Here is a 20,869-nt window from a genome sequence, read left to right on the forward strand (position 1 = left end):
AGCAAGAACTTTCTTCAAGAATTTGATCATGTTCTGAAATAGCACGCCTCTCACCATGAACTCTTAGCATGGATCTCTTGGTGATCATGAGCAACAATGTGGATTTTCTTCCTTTCCACCTTGTATTCTCTTGGTTACCTATTTGCTAGCTTTTCAAATTTTGGCTCCCTTTACCCCATTGTAGCTAGGGGAAACTTTGTATGTCACAAGCTACTTGGGGGAATGGGACACTGCCTTTTGCCCTAGCTCGAGCACACATCCTATGTTGGATGTTGTCTTCCTTGTATAGTCAATGTAGAGGCCCCATGTGCATTTACGCTTATTATAAAATATGTTTGCAATATGGATAATGTTTTAATTGGATGGAGAAATGCAAAGCATTGTGAAAAATTTGTTAGGATAATTTTGATGTTTTCCTTGTCTGATTATCCTCCAATTTGCTCTACACTTGCAGGTACTTGGCAACCATGTCCACGTCATTATTATATACCAAAAACAAAGAGGCATGTATATGAGATGAAGAGAACACATTCTCCATTACAATTTTTTAATACCAAATGTAAGTAATTGTCCTAACTTTTTACACAATTCTTCCCAAACTCGCTTCCATCATTGGATGCCCAAACTTAGCTCCTAGCATTAGGAGTCCCCTCTGCAAACAGGAAGGAGGACATGCCTTTTTATGATTATTTTAATAGAGAAGAATAGTGCCCTCTCTTCTTGCACACTTGTTTTAATGATCATGTGTGAAGTATGTCTAATTCACTTGTACAATAGATGTGCACAAATGCGACTATCAAATAGGTACTGAAAATTAATTATTGATCTATTAGATTTAATTGCTTGTGTTTGCAAGGAGAAGAATACAATTAACAAAGGAGGGTAAAGAAGTATGATGCCAAGTTTTTCAAAATCGATTATAAAATACCTTCAAGTCATAATGATCCCTCTTACTGTGAGGGGTAGCCAATGGAAGGCCATTTCTCAAGGTAAGAATGATTGTGTTTAACACCTGTGTGTATGTGTGCCCTGCTTGCCTTAATTTGCAATATCAGCTTGGCACTAGGATGCCATATACATAGGTAATTATGTATGCAAATAGTGGTGCACACTTGTAGTTGGCTTCCTACAAAGAACGTTGACTCTCTCCCCCCCCCCCCCCCTCTCTCTCTCTCTCTCTCTCTCTCTCTCTCCATTTGACACGGGATCTTAAATGAAGTGCAGACAGTGGGATCAACGACTATTATAGTGATGAGCGTGTCTCGCGAAGCTCGGATGTCGTCCCCCTGTTTGAGTTCACTTTATGAGAGAGTGGCTTGGATTTGGGGACAAGCAATCCCACGGGGCATGTGGTTAGAGCGTCGGGCTGCCAAGCGGGAGGTCCCGGGTTCGAATCTCCAACGAGGCGATGTTAATCGTTTGCAGAAACCTGGCAGCCCTCGTGACTATTTGACACCCCTTTGTTAGATGGGATCGACGGTCCACAATCTCTAGATGATGTGGACCGTCCGTTTATTTCCAAGAATAAAAAGATTTTGATCGGGTCTGCCCCTCGACTTGAACCCACCACCTCCCACCAGAGGCAACGACTCTCCCATTACGTTATCGTGCACCACTTGAAATGGGGGTGGGAACATAAAATCATATGGCAAAACTGACAGGGTGAGGATAATACAATGTTCACTTGGAGATCACTTTGGAATGGTTGGAGTCACCCACTAATCACTTTGGAATAGGTGGGTTCACAAGGTGATCACATCTCAATTAGGAATCACACGAGGATCACTTGTTGGGGCTCACTTAATGTTCACATTGAGTTTCCTTGGGGTTCAATTAGATCGTGATCACATGATGATCACTTGGGGATTAATTCACCATCGACCGCCTCCAATTAATCGGGTCCCACCAGACTGAAGGGGTGGGATCAATCATATCAATCATCGCCCTTATCTCTCTGCAACGCTTCGAGTGCAGTACTAGGTGGTTTGCAAAGGTCCGTTTAGGGTTCCAGCCTCCAGGCTTCCAGCAATGGCGCAGAGTGCGAGGATGCTGCCATGCCATCATGCAGTGGGCGGCCTTGTGGGGCAGCCATATCGGAGCTGTTATGGCCGCTTCTTGTCGCTGCACGCTCGCAGTTCTCTTTTCGATAGCCGCACGGGTGCTTTTGACCCGGGTAACTGGGTCTTCTCCCCCGAGTGGTGGGGCACTCAGGGCTGTGGCTGGGGTCGCAACCCAGGTACCACTGTCTTCGAGCAGCCTTCACACAAAGGAAATGGCCTTGTTTCTGTGACCGCCCACCCAGCTTCCTCTTCTGTAAGCCCATTTGAGTTTATCGATTAATTAGTTTTTTAATCAATTTAGGCTGCAAGTTTTAAAGCACTGAAAATGTATCGAAGAGTTTGTATCAGTGAGTTCTGGGCAAAAGCGCAAACAAGATGTAGAATTGAGAGAGCAGTGGCACTTCTGCAGGTACAAGCGTAGGTAGGACTGGTGATGGGAAAAGGGGAAAAGTGAGAATGATGCAAGGCTGAACCCACAAATTGAGGTTAGAGGAGGAATCATGTTTGTTCATAAGCAAATGCTCGGAGCGTGTTGATGCATGTTTTTTTCTTTTGTGTAGTAGCCGTCACTGTTCGACTATGATGTTTCTATTTCTCCAATTATGGAATTGTGGACAACTTCACCACAAATTCTCAATAATAGTGACTAGATTAGAGGTATACGTTTGATTTCTTCCGAACAGCCGAGGTTTGGGGCTTGTGAAAATATTAGGAAGGTTTGGGCAATAGAAGTGTAATGTAATAGCATCATGAGAGTAGGGGACTTGAGAGTTTGGTAATGGTTAGGCTTATGGACTTACAATTCCGTTTTTCAGTAGGGCCTGGAAGACTGGCCGGAGTTATCTAAACTTCTACAGGGGAGGCAGGTCACCAGCTGTGAATGGCGAGTACTGCGGTTTAATCATGAGACTAGGCAAAGTGTTGCAAAGGTTGTAGTGGTCGAAGGACAGGACTATGAGGAGCCTTACCTGGTGCAAGTTCCTAGCTGTTTAGCATTTGAATGTAAGCTTCTTGCTTCCCTTAGTCTGACAGTCGTTTAAGTAACTTTTTCTAATAGAGTAGAACTTGGAATACGTAATGCATTGGACATTCATATTAGCAATGTCTTTTCAGTCCCTTTATCCCAGCATTGGAAAAGCATGGGTTCTTCATTCTGTGACGTAAAGATGAACATAATTGAACTAGACTTTTGGTAAGATGCAATCGAATTATTGAAAGCATGTATGCGATTAAGCTGGGTTCTTTAGGAGGGCAGCTAATAGTTTAAAGAACCAAACTTGTAAGCTTAGTTATGTACTTATGTGTTGTTAAAATTCATCAGAGTTTTAGGAATGCTTGTTGCCAAAGAGTGATGTAATCACTTCCAGCGAGTGATCTAATTGGTGAACAACTGAGCTTTGCACACTTGAATCACTTTAAGACAACATGAAAACTTGAAATAATTGAACAAAATTGACAAGAGAGTGAAAGGAAGTAGTCTGCGCAAACTAACTCCCAAGTTGGCTCAACATCCCCCTCTGAAGGGAGAACACCCGGGCCATGGATAACTGTCATAACTCTCCAACCGTCTTTGCCTGTGTAACTAGATCACCAAGGATAGGTGTATTTAAAAGGGAAAAAAAATGATAAACGAGAGATAACATGCCAGTCTAAGGATAAGGGAAGTAGGTGTGTCCTATATGGTATAGTCTTCAGTGATCAATCTGGAAGACGAGGCATAGGAACTACTGCTCGGGTGCATTGTGAAGAGCAAACGTCACACCACAAATTCGAAAGACGGGGCAACCACTGAAATGGCTAAGGGAAAACATCCGCCAAGATAATAACTGCACCGTGTGCTCAAGCACACTATCCAAAGCCGCAAGAAATGGGCAAGGAAAACCGAGGACAGAAAGACACCATGCGTGGTACTCGTGAATGGAGCACTTGTAGTTGATTGAAGATAATAACCTGGAAGCCCCCTCTAAAAGAGAAGTATCCTCAAAAGTACGCTCTGAGGTAGCAAGTGACTCAAACCATGTCGGAATAGAGCAAACACTGAAAGCTCAAGACCTAAAGCTGAGAACTTCCCCAAAGATAGGGAGTCCCCCTCTTGCTCAATCTTGGGAAAAGAGAATAAGTACCACCAGAAAGAAATCTGAGACAACATAGAGTAAAATTGCTTCCTCTGTAAATGAATAGCAAAGCCCGAATCTCATGAAACTCGAGACTCAAAGTGAATCACACCATCAGTAAACTCGGACTGCTAAGAATAGGAAGATCTGAAGGGTCGTCACCTGAGGGTCATGTTTGTAAAAGAAGCCGTCGGGGTCCAACAAGACTTAGCTACTCAAGCAAACTCCTTGAGATCAAACCAAATGTCCTTCATATCTCTGCATCTGCCAAGATCAAACCTGTAGGCACAATTCAAGACAATATGCCATATTGCATACAGACGCGAAAGAGCACATATACTCGCGCTGTTGTAATTTGCTTCCTTAAAATTTCCATCAAAAAACTGTCCTTCGGACTTGTGTTGGAGAAAACATACCCACAACTGAACTGTGCAATCAACATCCAATACACAACATAACTCCAATACCTAAACGGAGAGTGAAGGAACCAGCTCGGGGAACTAGCCCGTGAAGGACGGTGGGGTTGATTTGTAACATGCCAAAAAATTGGGCAAAAGACTGCAAGGAAAGAGCCTGCTATACTAGCCAACCGTGGCCAAATCTGCGCACCTGAAGAAGGGCTGCCCCAAGGTTGGAGCTCTCCAAAGGGATGTATGGAAGAAGCATCCAAATGTTGCCGAGTGCGGGAGTAGGAACTAGATGTTCCCAGCAATTGCTGATACTATGTGCAAACCTGTCATCCAAAGGATCTCGACAAATTTGCTCTCGATCATAAAAAAAACTGCCCATTAAGGGTTGTAAACCTGTCCCAAAACTGGTGTAGACTAGTTGACAAGGATCGTAAACTGTCCCACAACTGATACTGACAAGCTCACAAGAGGGCAAGGAAGTAACCAAATCTATAGGGCCACACTACTACTAGGGAAAGGAAAAAACATGGAGAAAGGAAAGGTCCATACTCCAACATAACCTCCTCGTACTATTGTCATTGTTGGCTAAGGGTCTGGCACCACATGCTCCACCTCTAAACCTCATCCAAGGAAAGTCTGATGATCAAACAAGAAGTGATTCTGGAGGTAGAAGTATCCCCCCCTGCCTGTCAAAGCCAACTTCCAGACATGCACTGGAACATGTACCTGAACTGTTGCATACCGGATAAAAAAGAGGCTACTGAAGCCGGAACTGAACTTCCATCCTTAGAGGGAAAATGAAAAATCATTGACCATCCTTTGCTTCAATAAGGGAAGAAATCCCCTTCTGTCATCCATAATCCACAATCTAGAACAAAACTGCAACTGAATCATCAACATGCTACCCATTGGATAGGTAGCTCCGTCGACAATTCCAAGAAAGACGTGCATTTGCAAAAGGCAAAGCAAATCTACCAATCCCTCTTCTCGAAGAAAACACAGCCATAGAAAGCTCCTCCAAAAGGGATGAAGAAGATCCTACTGCTGCCAAACACTTCTCTCTGAAGAAGAAGCTGGAAATGAGTGGCTCCCCCTCTGGATCCATCAACCGCATGCTTGCTCTCCTTGCGGGAAAGCATGGTAACATGACTCCATCTGGGATAACCAAAGCAATCCAGCACTGCTACACATCCTGAAGTATCCATCGGGTTCCCCTCAGTGAAGAGAGGTTGGGGTAATCAAGGATAAAGACAGGGAAGTCGTAGACGAGGATCCAAGGCCTCCACATACCCAAAGCTGCCTGTTACAAACTGGTGACGTGTCAAAGCCATGAAGAATGGAGCCAACTTGCAGATGCCGTCCAAGGGGCCTAAACCCTAAGAAGAACAAGTAACAAAAGAAGAAGTTCTACCAACTTATGGAGACCGTGTTCGATGGGGCCCCAAGTGACATAAAGGATTAAAATAAAGCAAGACCCGCACACATGGGTAACAGTTGATGACGTGGTAGTTCTGGATTTTCCGTTGACAATGCTGACGTGGCAGATTTTTGCAAAACGCGCTGACAGTGCTGACGTGGCAGTTGTGCAAAATTCCGTGATTTACGTTGGCAGCTTTTTGGCATTGCTTTTGGACCAGAAGCTTTTGAGTTTGAGGGCTTTTCATGTAAACTGTTTTTCATAGGCCAAGGGCCTTTAAATATGTGCAAAGGCTCATTCTCTGGCATGTTTCCTGGAGAAGGTGCAGAGTTTGGAGTAGCGGCTTGTACTGTGTTGATGCAAAATAAAGAAATACCGAAAGGGGCGCCAAGGTTTGGGGCCAATACTCTTTGGGGTGGAATTCCGCCACTTCGTTTCACGTGTCGTCTCTCTTTCAGTTCAATTGTTATTGAAGTGCTAAAAGTTTGTTCAGTCTGTTCTTTTATATTGGCACGTTGGCACGTGGTGCCCGTCTTGTGACAGTGGTATCAGAGCATGAGGTGTGTGCTTTTCTGAAAGCATACCGGTCCTACAAAAGAGCAGACAGAGCAAACCAGAGACTACTGGATTTTATTTGAAGTATCTTCGGGTCCCGACCCCGTACTTATTAGCCACTACCACCCTTACTTCATCGCGCATCGGGCGCGCTCCCGTCTTCACTGCTCATGTCTTACAGGGCATAAGCCAAAAAGATCACTTGCAAAGAAGGATCCAAGATTTTGTTTGGAGTCATTGTTTTTCTCAAAAGCAGTGCCATGCAGATGTTGATGTCTACAGCTACCAAACTGTGCACTCCAAGGACTTGGCAAGCTTTCAAGGCTCGAACGCCTTACGAATAGCACGTCGGAATTTATCCCAAGAAGGTGTGTGTTTAGCATTAGCAATCCGTCGTTGCCACCATTGTCGCGGCGACCAGTGTATGGTTCCGGCAGTTTAACATCAAGCTTCTTCTTCTGTGCAACATTAACAATTCTGTAAAGTAATTGAGTTCGCGATTGTCTACCTCTTTAGTTGGATCTGGTTCGTTTGATTCGTCCATTGAAGCTTCAGACGAAGGTGTTGAAGATGCTGCGAGAAGTGTTTTGCGTCTGCATCTCATCCAAGCGAGTGTGAAGTGATGCGAGGCTTGTGGAAAGTGTGGCCATCTGCTCCTTGATAAGAGTAAGGGCATCGTCAGATTGACCACCTCCATCCTGAGAATTCAGCATGGTTACGCCTCAAAGGGAGCTCTCGAACAGGAGTAAGTTCTTGGAACAAGTTTTGGCACGGGTACTCCGGGAGCGGAAATTATGTTTAGAACGGGTTCTAGCTCTGGGGTCGGGTAATAATCTTCAATGAACCACCACTTCGGGTTCTGGCAGGATTTCCTCTGGAATCTCGTCTATGTACGCGAGAATGTGGATTGGAACGTCGAAGGTAATGTCGGCAAAGATGCGAAAAATCTCGCGCGTGCAAAGTTCACAATAGGCCAAGGCGGGCGAGTGGGAGAGAGTGAAGCACTGGCTGCAAATGTTCTCTGGAAAGCATCGTTGGCTGTTGGGTTGATGTTTTGTTCATTTTTATTGAATAGATGCATTCACATAGGCCTTGGGTCTTGGGCGGCCACTTAAATCAAGTGAATTAAGGTCACTTTATTAATCGTAAAAGTGACTTGCTGCCATTGTAAACTGCCCAGCGTAAAAAAAATAAAGGCCAGCGCATAGAAATAAGTCCAGCCAGCGTGTAGAAAATTGGCTGCCACTTGGGAAATATGCTGCCGCTTGGAGAATTTGCTGCCCCTTGGTGATGTGCCGCTTGGGAGATGTGCCACTTGGGAGAGGGTGCGATGCAAATTGACTCCGGCGAAAGGGTGCAATTCAGCCAGCTTTTCAAAATTTTTACCAAATGGTGCTCACACAAAGGGGTACTCAGATGAACAGGTACACCTTGGAGCTTGAAAAGGCACAGTCTTTCGCATTGACCCATGCAACATCACGAGCATGACTGGTACGCTTACACAGCCATGCTGCTGTCTCTGGTCTTATGTAGTATGTATAATACTAGAACATAAGTAACTTTAGATTACCTCATGCCGAGATGTGTGCATGGGCCACCGTTCTTCGGATTCCATACAACGCCGGGAGAGGGGTAGAGTTGAGCGGCGAGGGTGAGAGGCTCATAACCTTCAGGTCCTGGAAAAAAAAATTACTCTGATAACACTGTAAGGATTCTAGGTACTAATCCTTAATTAAGTACTGAAACTCATGATTAAGACTTAAGAAACTTGAATTGAACTCAGAAACAAGCATTAGAAGACTCTGTGTTGATTAATTGAATGTGTGATACAAGGGCTCCTTATATAGGAGACGAAGAGACATAAATGAAAAGACACATCTCTTGGTGAAGAGACATGACTTCAGACGTAAAGACACATCCATTCGGCGAAGAGTTGCAACCATTGGGCGAAGAGTCACACCCGTAGAGCAAAGGGGTGTGACCAATCGTCGAACGAGTGTGGCTTTTGGCGAAGAGGCACGTCATTTGGGCTAAGGGGTGTGACCATCCAAGTGCAGGGGTCCTCCTTGGCATGGCACTTCGCATATCTGCAACTAGGAGTAGATGTAATGTTGTTAACAAAGTGACAATCGTGACACCATTTACGCAATCTAAAGCAAATCCTTGAGAGGGTTGGTTGGGACCCCATTGGGTGTCGCTCTCTTCTTCTCTCTCTTTCTCTCTCCCTCTGCGCATCTCTATTGCATTCTCTCAACCCCTCTCTTCAGGGGAAAGTAGAAGGAACCATCATTGAAGCTAAAAAGAACCACTAATGCAAGGAAAGAAGTTGAAGGGTTTGTGGAAGTGTAAACTAGATCTTCACCATTTTAATTATGTTGCACTTGACATCGTCACTCTTCTATCTGCGAGAAGGCTTAAGTCCAACAATAACTCCTTGTTTTTGTGTTTCAATTGATTTCGTTCTTTTGCATCTCCATGCCAGGTGCAACGGAAGTGTTTTAAGGATTCACTTGAAAGAGCTGAACTGAACTGAATGAAAGAGAGACACAAGAGAGAGAGAAAAGAGAGGACATAGGATGTCGGGTCCCAAACCCTCAAGGGCCCCCTTGCTCTGTTGCCAGAGAAAGTACTTTCTTTATTCTTGCACAATGTTGATACAATGACTTAATGTCGAGATGTTGATGCTAATGGGTACTGATGCTACTGATGCTACGTACTAGGGTACGGGTATTGAAGGTACTGGGGTACCACGGGTACTGATGGGTATTGCGGGGTGCTGAGGTACTAATGGGTACTGCGTCGACGACGATAACAGCGACGACGAGGTATTGATGGGTTCTCTGTCGACGACGGCGACGAGGTACTGATGGGTTTTATGTCCAGGACGGCGACAACGATGAGGTATTGATGGGTTCTATATCGACGACAAGGACGAGGTACTGATGGGTTGTGTGTTGACGACAACGACGACGACAAGGACGAGGTACTGATGGGTTGTGTGTTGACAACGACAAGGATGAGGTACTGATGGGTTGTGTGTTGACGACGACGACGACGACGACGAGGTCCTGATGGGTTCTATGTCGACGACGATGATGACGAGGCTATGGCTGAATATTGGTGGTTGAATACTGATGGTATTGATGGTCCAACACTGGCTTGGCTGATCTGCTGCTAGGCCAAACGCTGCTGGACACACTGATACTTGGGATTGACAGGTGATGGTAAAGCGTTGATACAACATGCAAGTAGGCGAGTGAAAAACGCTGAGGTGGGTGCTGATAGATGGGTGATCAGCTAGGGGCTGATCGTTGGTACCTTCCTGTCCCCTCGCTTGCTTCTTGTTCTCCAGCGCTGCCAAGGCTTTGCCTTTCTACGAACTTCAGCTTTGGTCGAGTAGATACATACGATTATCACACGACCTCTTTAATTTGCCCCAATGTCACTTATATTAAAGTGAGTCATAAGAGGTGGTTCATATGTTGTAAGTGCCTATGTGCTTAAATGCGGTACTGTGCAAGAGAGAGTATGCAACTATGACCGGCGTGAACATGCACGTCCTGCTAGAGGCTCACAAAGTGCCAGGCTAGGTCCTAAGCTAAGACTCATGCTAGACTATAGCAGAAGCATGTCCACGTAGCGCAAGTGAAGTGCGCATGTCACATCCCCCCCTTTAAAAGGTGAGGCAACTGCGGAACTTCTATCTTTGGACTCTTTTTGGACTTCTGATGTTGAATGCTTCTAATGCTTGTGGATGCATAACCAATGAAGAATCCTCCAAACGGGTGGATACTGTGGATGTAGGTACTGTTGCAATGTAAACACTGACCAACCTAGTTGCTAGGTAGCCTTTACTACTGTTGCATAATACCAGCCAGGCTGAGCCTTGGTGCCGACTCTGCCTTGCGAGCAAGTAGTGACCACTTGAATAGTCCCGTCGTGAAAACATTGCGGGTGAAGCTGTGAAAGGTAAGGGTGCTCGGAGGTATTTCCAAGGGTTGCTTGTCGACTGAAGTGGATGCACGCTACATGCGAATGCGAACGCAGAAGAGGGTTAGGGATCCTTGCACCAACTCCTTCTATATCCGCATACGAGGCAAGTAGATCCTGGTACTCAAGATCTGCATTGTCGTGTATCCGATGTCGATCTTCCTTCAAAGACATGGCAATGAAGATGAGAGCTAATAAGTTTGGGATCGGGACTCAAAGATTCTTTGAGAAAAAAAACTGAGAGAGGTTCTTTGGGTTCTTGGTTCTGCTTGGGTTCTTGATGGTTCTTCTCTTGAGTTTGTGAAGCCGAAGCACGCACAGAGCTCTGATACCAATGTCAGGTGCAGCGTACACAAAGCTGTGATACCAATCTCAGGTGCAGCAGAAGTGTTTAAGGATTTAGCTCGAATCTAGTACTCCGCACAAACACAAGGGACACTTTACTTCACTTGAAAGAATTGAATGAGAGAGAGAGAGAGAGAGAGAGAGAGAGAGAGAGAGAGAGAGAGAGAGAGAGAGAGAGAGAGAGAGAGAGAGAGAGAGAGAGAGAGAGAGAGACGACATGGCATGTTGGGTCCCAAACCCTCAAGGGCCCCTTGTGCAACTACTTTCTTTTTTCTTGCACATTGCTGATACAATGACTAAATGCTGAGATGCTGATGTTAATGGGTACTGATGCTATTGATGTTGGGTATTGTGGGTCCTGAAGGTACTGGGGTATTGCAGGTATTGGGGCTACTGATGGGTACTGCGGGGTGCTGAGGTACTGAGGGGTACTGTGGGGTGCCGAGGTACTGATGGGTATTGCAAGGTACTGAGGTACTGATGGGTTCTATATTGACGACAATAATGATGACGACGAGGTATTGATGGGTTTTGTGTTGACGACGACGAGGTATTAATGGGCTATGTCGATGACGACGACGACGAGGTGCTGATGGGCTCTATGTCGACGACAAGGACGACAATGACGAGGTACTGATGGGTTCCGTGTCGACGAGGAACGTGTCAACGGACGACGAGGTATTGATGGGTTCTATGTCGACGACGATGACGACGACGACGAGGCTATGGCTGAATATTGGTGGTACAACGCTGGCTTCACTGATCTGCTGCTAGGACAAACGCTGCTGAACACGCTAATATTTGGATTGACAAGTGATGGTAAAACGCTGATACAACATGCAAGTAGGCCAGGCACAAGGGACACTTTACTTCACTTAAGAGAACTGAACTGAACTGAAAGAAAGACAGAGACACAAGAGAGAGAAAAGAGACGACATAGGATGTCGGGTCCCAAACCCTCAAGGGCCCCCTTGCTCTGTTGCCAGAGCAAGTACTTTCTTTATTCTTGCACAATGCTGATACAATGATGCTAACTGCTGAGATGTTGATGCTCTGATTGGTATTGGGGTACTGAAGGTAATGATGGTTGCTGAGGTACTGATGGGTACTGTGGGGTTCGATATTGACGACGATGACGAGGTACTGATGGGGTTTATATCAACGACGGGGTAGTGTTGGTTCTATGTCGAGGACGAAGACGACGACGACACGGGGTACTTCTAGTTCTACGTCGACTACGGGGTACTGATGGGTTCTGTGTTGACGATGACGAGGTTCTAATGGGCTCTGTGGATCCTTATGTTGAACCAAGGCACAAGGAGTACTAGGTGTTGGGGTACCGTGTCGACGATGACGACGATGATGACGGTGACGACAATGACGCTACGGTTGAATGCCGGAATCTACTAGCGATCATGAATGGTTGGCTTTTCTTTAGGAACTGTTTGTGTGCGCTATCTTCTCACAGAGCACCAATTTTTTGCATGACGCACATGATGCATTAACGGGTGGTCATAGAGGTATTGGAAAAAGTTGAATGGTTTTTCTATCGGCCAAAGATGCATAAAGATGTGCACAACTATGTTATTTTTTGCAAGAAAAAGAGATCCTTCCATGACGCACATGATGCATTAACGGACGGGCATAGAGGTATTGGAAAAAGTTGAATGGTTTTTCTATCGGCCAAAGATGCATAAAGATGTGCACAACTATGTTTTTTTTTTTGCAAGAAAAAGAGATCCTTCCATTAGTTAATGATAACTGCCCGAAGGCTACAAACCACCTCTACGAGAGGGCTACAACAGAAACATGGGGAGACTTCTAGTGAGAAAAAATATGTACATTGAGGGCTAAATCACAAGATGGGAGGAGGAAAAAGCCACACTAGTGGCTGGTAGTGCCATCTAGGCACACTTTGAACCATGGTGAAGAAATGCCTTGGGTGCCATAGTCGCAAGAAAGTCTCTCGCATGCGGTTGGAGCTGCCTTGAAGTCTCTCAAACTAACCCCTGAGTGTGTGTATCAGCTCCAACCAAATGTCCCAAACAGTCTTTGCCGGTAGAACAAGCCGAGCCTTGAAGATGCGGAAGCAACATGCCCGCCAAATGAACCAGTGTCAGGCCGCAAATGAGCTCCCAACACCACTCTCTGTCATTGTACAACTCCTAAGGGATGAGTTCTGTGGCAAGCTGTAGTGTAGGTCGACCCTCCTGGATCACTATCATCCTGTCAGTGGAAGCCAACTCAAAGTGGTGTTGGGTCCGTGAGAGTGGACCGAGTTGCAGCACCCAAAGTGTATTGTTCGGCTGGAAAGAGGGTTGGCATCAGCTGGAGAACCTGAAGCCAAACCTGATGTGCCATGTGGCATTCCCACAAACAATGTCGCCGACTCTCCACAGGATGGCCACATGCCGCACATGTTACCAAGAAGCTGCTGTGTCCCAACCAACTCCCAATTGTTGTAGCCCTGTGCACTACCAGCCATTGAAACATGGTAACTCTCCTCGGCTGCCTGCTGTCCCACAACCGAGCTCCCAAATATTTGACACGAACTGAGTTGTGAGACCCTCCTCCTGCTAGTGAAGTGTAGCAATTGGGCAGGCCTCTCTATGTGCTCTCAGTATGTGTTGCCTCAAACAAGTTGTGTACTGGGAAAAGGGAGTTCGTGGGTGGTCGGCAGAAGAGAAAGGATCCCGCCAGAATTACTCTCTTGGGTCCCACTGCACTCGTGTCAGAGGACGGCTCTCCCAAGCCCAAAGCTGCTAGTGTCCTGACTCTCGACTTAAGACCTGTTGGGTCAGGATCGATGACACAAGTTCTCCCACAGATGCCCACAACTCTAAAAACAAGATTCCGCAACCTGTGTAGGTTCAATGACACAAGTCCTCCCACAAATGCCCACAACCTATGGCGCCTCTACTAAGACTATGAATCTGGCCCTTCTGGTGGGGGCGGGGGGAGCTGGCGATGGTGAGGCTGGAGTGGGAGATACCTCCTCAAAAGCATCATGCTGTAAAGGATCAAACGGTTCCTTGTGGGAACCCACTGTTGTTGTACTAGCAAAGGTCAGCCACCAAGGAGGCCTGTGGGTCGTGCCCTACCCTGGCAACAGCTGCTAGGCACCTGCTGCCATCCCTCTGCCGCATGGGCCCAATCTCTGTAGAAGTGCCAGCCTGGGCGTCCTTTGTCTTTGTTTGGTGCCCTTGGTCAGCCTTAGTAGGCTGAGTCTGTGATGTAGGTCGGGGTCTATTGTGGGGACATGCGTTCGCGAGATGGTCTATCTGTCTGCATACGAAACAATGATTTGGGAAATCCGAATACTCGACGCTGTGCTGAATCCAACCACCACTCACCCAAGGTAGCAAGACCACCTTAGGGAGAGAGTGATTGTCCCTGACCAAAACGCGTACTGAAGGTATGGAAGCCGCCTTGGCAGTGATTGTAGCTGCTGTGCGGGGAGTCTCCAAGACCGTCCCAATCTCTGAGCCAATCCTAAAAGAAGTGGGAGGTACTCTCTCTTCAGGTCAGGGAAGCAGTCGGAGATTGGTAGGTCTGCTTCTCGCTAAGAGCATCTGTGGAGGGGTCAAAACCATGACGCCACTGTCGGAAGTGAGCTCGAGCAGCTTTGATCGCCAGTGGGCTCATCGAGATGACCCTGGAGGCCATCTCGGGGGTCTCAAATTCAATATGATAGTAGCCACATCTGAGAATCTATGCATCGATGATCTTGCCCACCTCTGAAAGAAGGCGGGCCTGGAGGAGATCTAGCACCTTGCCTCTGCTAGGCCAACTTGCAGATGACTGACGTCGCATGAAGATGCTCCATCTCTGTGGCGAGGCTCGCTTTCTCCGATGGAGATTGAGCAAGTCAAATGGTGGGCTCTGCGGGGTCGGTCGAGGGGCTTCGTTAGAGTCCCTCTATGGTGGGGCATGAGCCTCCATTCGTGTGTGCTACTGTCGGTGATGGTAACGAAGTGATTGCTTGCAGGCTGAGAACAACCCACAGCCGGGGGAGGGGGGCTGGAAGGCAGCGGCACGAGCAGATGGAGCAAGGGCAAGGCGTAGGTGAGGAAGAAAGAGGGGGGGGGGGGGGGGGGGGGGGCGATGGCGAGGGGTGCTTGTAGGTGTTGCACTCGAGGCCCGTACGGTAGGCGGTCGACACATGGAGGACAATAGGAAGGAGATCTTTCGTACTAGATTCGAGATCTAGTGGTTGCCTGGCCTTGAGAGGAGGTTTTCTCGCGGTAGCGGATTTGAGCATCATGCGATTTTCCTTTTCCGGTGCACCTTTCATAGATGCAGGTGTTACACTCGAGGCCTGTACGGTAGGCGGTCGACACATGGAGGACAATAGGGAAGAGATCTGTCGCAATATATTTGAGATATAGTGGCTGCTTGGTCTTGGGAGGAGGTTTGCTCGTGGTAGCAAACTTGATCATCATCCGATTCCCCTTTTTCAATGTACCTTCGATAGATGCAATGCCGAGAATCTCGAACTGCAAGAGTTCTCTCAATCTCTAATGTCCGTGGAGAAGTCTCCGAAGGTAGCATCTCAAAGTGAACAAAGGTTGGGGCCTTTATTGCACCTGAAGAAGTAGAAGCCTCCCCATGTCACAAATTGTTGATGTGTCAAGCTATTAAAGAACGGAGCCAACCTACGGATCCCGGCCGAGGGGCTTAAACCCTAAGAAGCAGAAGCAACAGAAGAAGAAGCAGCAGAAGAAGCTCCCATCAACTTATGGGACCCCGTCCGATGGGGCCCACGTGACATAAAGGCATTAAAATAATGCGAGCCCACACACACACACACACCTGGAGAAGATGACGTGGTAGCTGTACGGATTCTCGGAATTCGTGCTAACATGATGACGTGGCAGTGTACTGATTTTCGCAAAACGTGCTAGCAACTTTTGGGTGCTAGTGCTTTTGGGGCCAGATGATTTTGAGTTTGAAGCTTTTCACGTAAAATGCTTTTCATAGGCCAAGGGCCTTTAAACATGTACAGAGGGCTCATTCTTTGGCACTCTTCTGGGTGAAGGTACATAGCGTGAGTACCATCATTGTACCTACTACCGAGTTCAAGTAATATAAAGAAATACCGAAAGGGGCGCCAAGGTTTGGGGCCAGTACTCTCTGGGGTGGAATCCCGCCACTCTGTGTCGTGTGTGCTCTCTTTCAGTTCAGTTTTTATTGAAGTGCTAAAAGTCTGTTCAGCCTGTTCTTTTCTATTGGCACGTGTGCCTGTCTCGTGGCACCCCAACTCCCTTTGGACACTTCTGCCAGTAATGGTTGCAATGCCGCTCAGCTTGCGAAGCCTCTTTTCAACATTCGTCTTGTTGTTGTTGTTGTTGTTGGAAGAACTGTCCAAGGCTTCGGAGCCTTGCGTCTTCCCCACATTGAACGGCTCCTCGTGGTCCAATACAATTGGGACTGTCTCATCCTAGGGTATGGTGTTCAATTGGCCACTCGTAATCAGCGAAGAATAAAAAAGTTGGTATATTGGAGAGGAAACTGAGCCAAAAGCTGAATGGCCGTTTCCATGTTCTCGGAATTGATCCTCTTGCCCATATGAAGTATCTCTAGTTGGAGCTTCTGCATCTTGTTGATATGGTTCCTCATGGAAGTCTGCTTGGTATCTAGGGTCCGGAGCTGCACCTCCAAAGCAATCCGCTTCATCAGAGACACTCGATCATATAATGAGGCAAGCCGATCCCACATCATCTCCACGCCCTTCACCAATCGGATATGATTGATGGGAGATGGTGTATTGATGAGAATCCGAGCATTGACACGCTCCCAAAGCTCAGCTCTCATTGAATCTGTCAGTTTCTGAAAGTTGCTACTAAAAAAACCCCCAAACTCGTATGAGGCAAAGACCGTTGTCATAGTCGCTCTCCAAATGGCATAGTTGTCACCATTCAATTGCTGATCAGTAGGAAAGGTGGGAAGGGTAGAGATCTCGATTGGTTGATCACCTACGCCAGAGTAGGCGCACTCTTGCCTCTCATCATGAGGTGCTTGATCATTGGCAACCTCTTCATGTAATTCTTCATGATGGACCTTAAAAAGAGAGAGAGAGAGAGAGAGAGAGAGAGAGAGAGAGAGAGAGAGACCAACAGATGACATGGTGAGGCTATACGGGATGATGGTGTGGCACCTGCAAATCATGCCACGATCTCTGCCTCGTGTTACAGATTGACGTGACAGTGCGGATGCATGCTTGTTTGGAGCGGTTGACTTGCAAAGCTTTTGGGGCTAATGTTTTTAGCACATAGCTTTGCCAATTTCTTGTGGGCTTCAGTGCCTTTAAAAGGGAGCCTTGGGAGTTTACTTTGGCAGATTCGGTGTATGGTTGCAAAGTTGTAGAGTGGACTCCCGGACAGTTGTACTGTTTGACTTGTTAATATAAAAAGTACCGAAAGGGGCGCGTAAATTAGGGGCCAATGTATCTGGGTAGAGAATAACACTCTACCATGTCTTGACATCAGTTGTTTTAAAGTTCAAGTATTATCAGGTTTCAAGTTCCGACGTGTGTTTTCTGTCGATTCTCTGGCTTGCTAGTGTTTATGATCGCTTCTGCTTCGACTAGGGTCCCGAAGCATGATAGTCTATGGACCGTTGGATTGGCATAGAGCATTTTCAGCATTTCATCAGTATGATATATTATGTGGCATGAGCTTAATCTCTTTACGATATCCTATGTATGCTGATTCCAAGATATGGAGTCCAACAGTTTGGAGCAATCTTTACTGATAGCAGTACTAAAAGATCTTTGCTTATGCAGATTTGAAGAGCATGGTATCTGTGGGACTGTCAAGCATTAACTGTGCTGGTCTTAACTTGGAGCTTGTTGCACAAGGAAAAAGCAAGATGCGTTGCCTCTGTATCGGGCTGGGAGGTGGTAGTCTCCCGCTTTTTTTGGCCAATAAGTTGCAAGGTTCATCTTCATAAGCTCATTTGTTACTTTGAAGGTGAGAACAAGGAAGTGGAGGCTTATCTGTTCTCTGCTTGTGTTTCGGGGCATCTATGTAGGTTGTTTTATGGAGGTTGTTGAGATCGATAAGACTGTTATTTCAGCAGCTACAGAGTGTATGGGTTTCCCCAAGAATGCATTCAAGGTGTTGCAGCAGTCTGATCATGGCTTATCATTAAGAAATGCATTGGAAAGTTCATTTGTACAGGAGGGCTTAGGGATTCAACGTCACTCTTATGCGAAGTATACTAATGATGTTAGCCACACTGCTAGCTCATTATGGGGAAAACTGCCAGATAGAATCATCGGTGTTGAAGCGGATGGTGTTGCATACGTCAGAAATCTTTTGAAGGACATTGGACTCAAAGGACAGCATTATGATCTGGCATTTATTGACGCATATGATGGAAAGGATGATGTTCCCTCTGGTTTTTGGAATAGGGGTGGCCCTTTTCTTACTGGGCTGCGTGATCTTTTGAACCCTCATCATGGGACTGCTGTGGTATGACATCACAAGCTATACTCGCAATGAGCTCAGTATTTGATACATTCACTTCCTTCTGATACTAATCTTGTTGTTGCTGCATGTCCTGATTTTTTTGTCAAAAGGTGAACCTTCACACAGATTCACTGCCTCCATCCTTCCTCGAGAGGATCAGAGGGGAGTTTGGACCTGGCTTTGATCCGCACTTACCGGGTGGAAAGCAATTGCAGGAAATCTCACAGATGTACAGGTATATAGCTCATAGGCGCTTTATGTATGTTGTCTGTCGTATGAGGTTTTTGCTTTGCCTTCAATAGAGTTGAGACTTTGTACACGACGATTTGCGTGCTTCTTTTCATGGCCTTAAGCAATGGTATGCTTGAACACAGAGATGAGCTCCTTTGGTGTCAACGGCATTCAAATGCATTGAAAGGGGCAGCTTTCACAGTGGCAGTCCCCAGACAACAAAACATTTGTTTAGTAGTGTCACGAGGTATTATTGGCATGAAATCCTGTATCGTACAGAATTTAACGTCGGCAGCATGCTATCTTGAACGCGTTCTTGATATTCCATTTCCCATGTCCAAAAGGGTTGCAAGAGGTTTTAAGTTAGTCCCTTGATCAGAGTGTAATGTATTAAGGTTTCCAGATAAAAACCAGGGCAGATAGAACTAACCCTGGTTTCATGTAAGCAAGAGCTTGTGGGAGGATTCTTGTCTTTGTTTTCGTTCTGTGCCAACTATAGTAGATGGTTCCCACTTATTGAAAACTATCTCTAGCCTACTGTATATACTTAATGAGCCGAGACGGTGGCACTTACACAGGACCACTTATACTGCCATTTTTCTTATCATCACCATGTTTAGCTCTTTCTAGAACAAGCAAGGAAATTTGGCCATTTCCTTGACTTGGGATTGATATCCTTGGTTCGTGCCACAACATTTTTGAGTGTGTGTATGGTACTAGGTGTCTGCAGCTCCTCGTAGAGGGGTGGCCATGCCTCAATACCTGCTCCCATGTTTTATGCACAACATCCTATTAGTTTGTGACATTAAAAAAATTTTCTAGTAATGTATTTACCCATCAATTATGTAAGGCAGCCTACTTCACCTTTGGAGCCATAATCATCAAAATGAATTGAGTACAGAGACTGTGGTTTTGATTACTATATTGATACATCTAAGTTCCTACTGGATTAGAGATATCGGAAAGATGCTCCCAATTGAAGGCATGAGACATTCTCTATTGGAAATCTATTCGGAGTTACTTTAGAGTAAAACTTTTCTTGCCCGAAGGACCTCTTGGTGCATCAACCAATTATTTTTTATGTTGTCCATCACATGATGTCCAAGGATCCATTAAAGAAGGGTTAACACACAAAAACCGAAGGCTACAGAATAGCTTATCAACCATCTTTTTGCGGGGAAGTAGTTATCAGAGGTTTAGTATGATTAGCCCAAGTGAACGAGTAGTGCAATGTCGCCACTGATCACATCGTACAATGTGGTTCCATTTCTCTAGTTTAATCCACATTATTGAGTGATGATGACCATGGGTAAAATGTGTACTCACTTGAGTACACCGTGCTTGTAAGAAGTGGAGCTCACCACTCTCGAGTTTCTCCTTCCATACATGCAAATTATATTGGTTCTCATGAAAGAAGATACCAAGCCATGCAACCAAAGGCCTTATAGACAAAGTATAAAAGATGAAGAGCGGTTGAACTTATGAAAATGCAGCCTATGAAATAGAAGATATCTTAGTTTCACATTATTTTCATCACAACAAAGGTATATTGACAGCATGTGTCGAATCTCAAGAAAGTAAATTGTTATGATAAGAGACAAAAAATGCTTTTCATTATGTAATTAGGACTATAGTAGGATAACGATATCCAGAATCTCTTGAAGGAGTCTTATAATTATGCATTGATTCAACTATTGAGAGCAGTGCATGCTCATGGCACATACCACAGGTGTGGAATTATGCGTTGCCTAAGATCAAACCATTTGGAAATTGAAGTGGCCAGAGGTTTATTAGAGAGCCATGAAACTTAATGTTCCAAAGCTTATCAACGATTCCTCTTATAGTTGATGCAAAATTCATGTACACCAAACCATCTTTGGTATGTAGGTGTAATTAAAGTTCTGGAGAAGGTATCTACTTGAATGCCTGATAGATAAAACATTCCCACAAGACACAAATAAACAACACCGACATGGGGTTGAAATTGAGTAACAAAACAATGAAATGATTGGAGATTAGAGGATGGATAAAAAATTGAAGCTTTGGAGCTAGCAAGATTCCTATTTGAGAGAAAGTATCGGGTGTGAGCTTTGACCTGTGCACCTAAATATGTGTGAGAACCCTACCTCGAGCTATTTGTTTTATCTTGTTGTTTATAACATCTCTTATCTAATTATAATAGCTTTTGTGGAAGGGATCATGTGACAACATGTGTAGCTTTCCACTTGGAACTATGATGTATAGGGCGATGTTTTACCACACAATGTAGCAATGA

General features: G+C 45.6%; 1 protein-coding gene across 2 annotated transcripts; it reads left to right on the top strand.

Annotated features, from left to right (window-relative positions):
• Window positions 1-1,910: 1,910 nt before the first annotated feature.
• On the top strand, window positions 1,911-19,379 carry LOC147436291 (S-adenosyl-L-methionine-dependent methyltransferases superfamily protein). Of its 2 annotated transcripts, none has more exons than XM_086489226.1 (6): window positions 1,911-2,313; window positions 2,879-3,062; window positions 17,676-17,789; window positions 17,924-18,366; window positions 18,474-18,598; window positions 18,738-19,379. In XM_086489226.1, the coding sequence occupies exons 1-6, from the start codon at window positions 2,029-2,031 to the stop codon at window positions 18,967-18,969; spliced, it is 1,383 nt and encodes a 460-aa protein (XP_086345352.1). In that variant the 5' UTR covers window positions 1,911-2,028; the 3' UTR covers window positions 18,970-19,379. The 2 variants fall into 2 exon arrangements, with proteins under 2 accessions (XP_086345352.1, XP_086345351.1); XM_086489225.1 differs by having other exon boundaries at window positions 1,915-2,313; window positions 17,676-17,828.
• Window positions 19,380-20,869: the final 1,490 nt, after the last annotated feature.

Source organism: Adiantum capillus-veneris, chromosome 18 (assembly GCF_014529385.1).
Source record: "Adiantum capillus-veneris isolate H3 chromosome 18, ASM1452938v2, whole genome shotgun sequence".
NCBI classification, from domain to species: Eukaryota; Viridiplantae; Streptophyta; class Polypodiopsida; order Polypodiales; family Pteridaceae; genus Adiantum; species Adiantum capillus-veneris.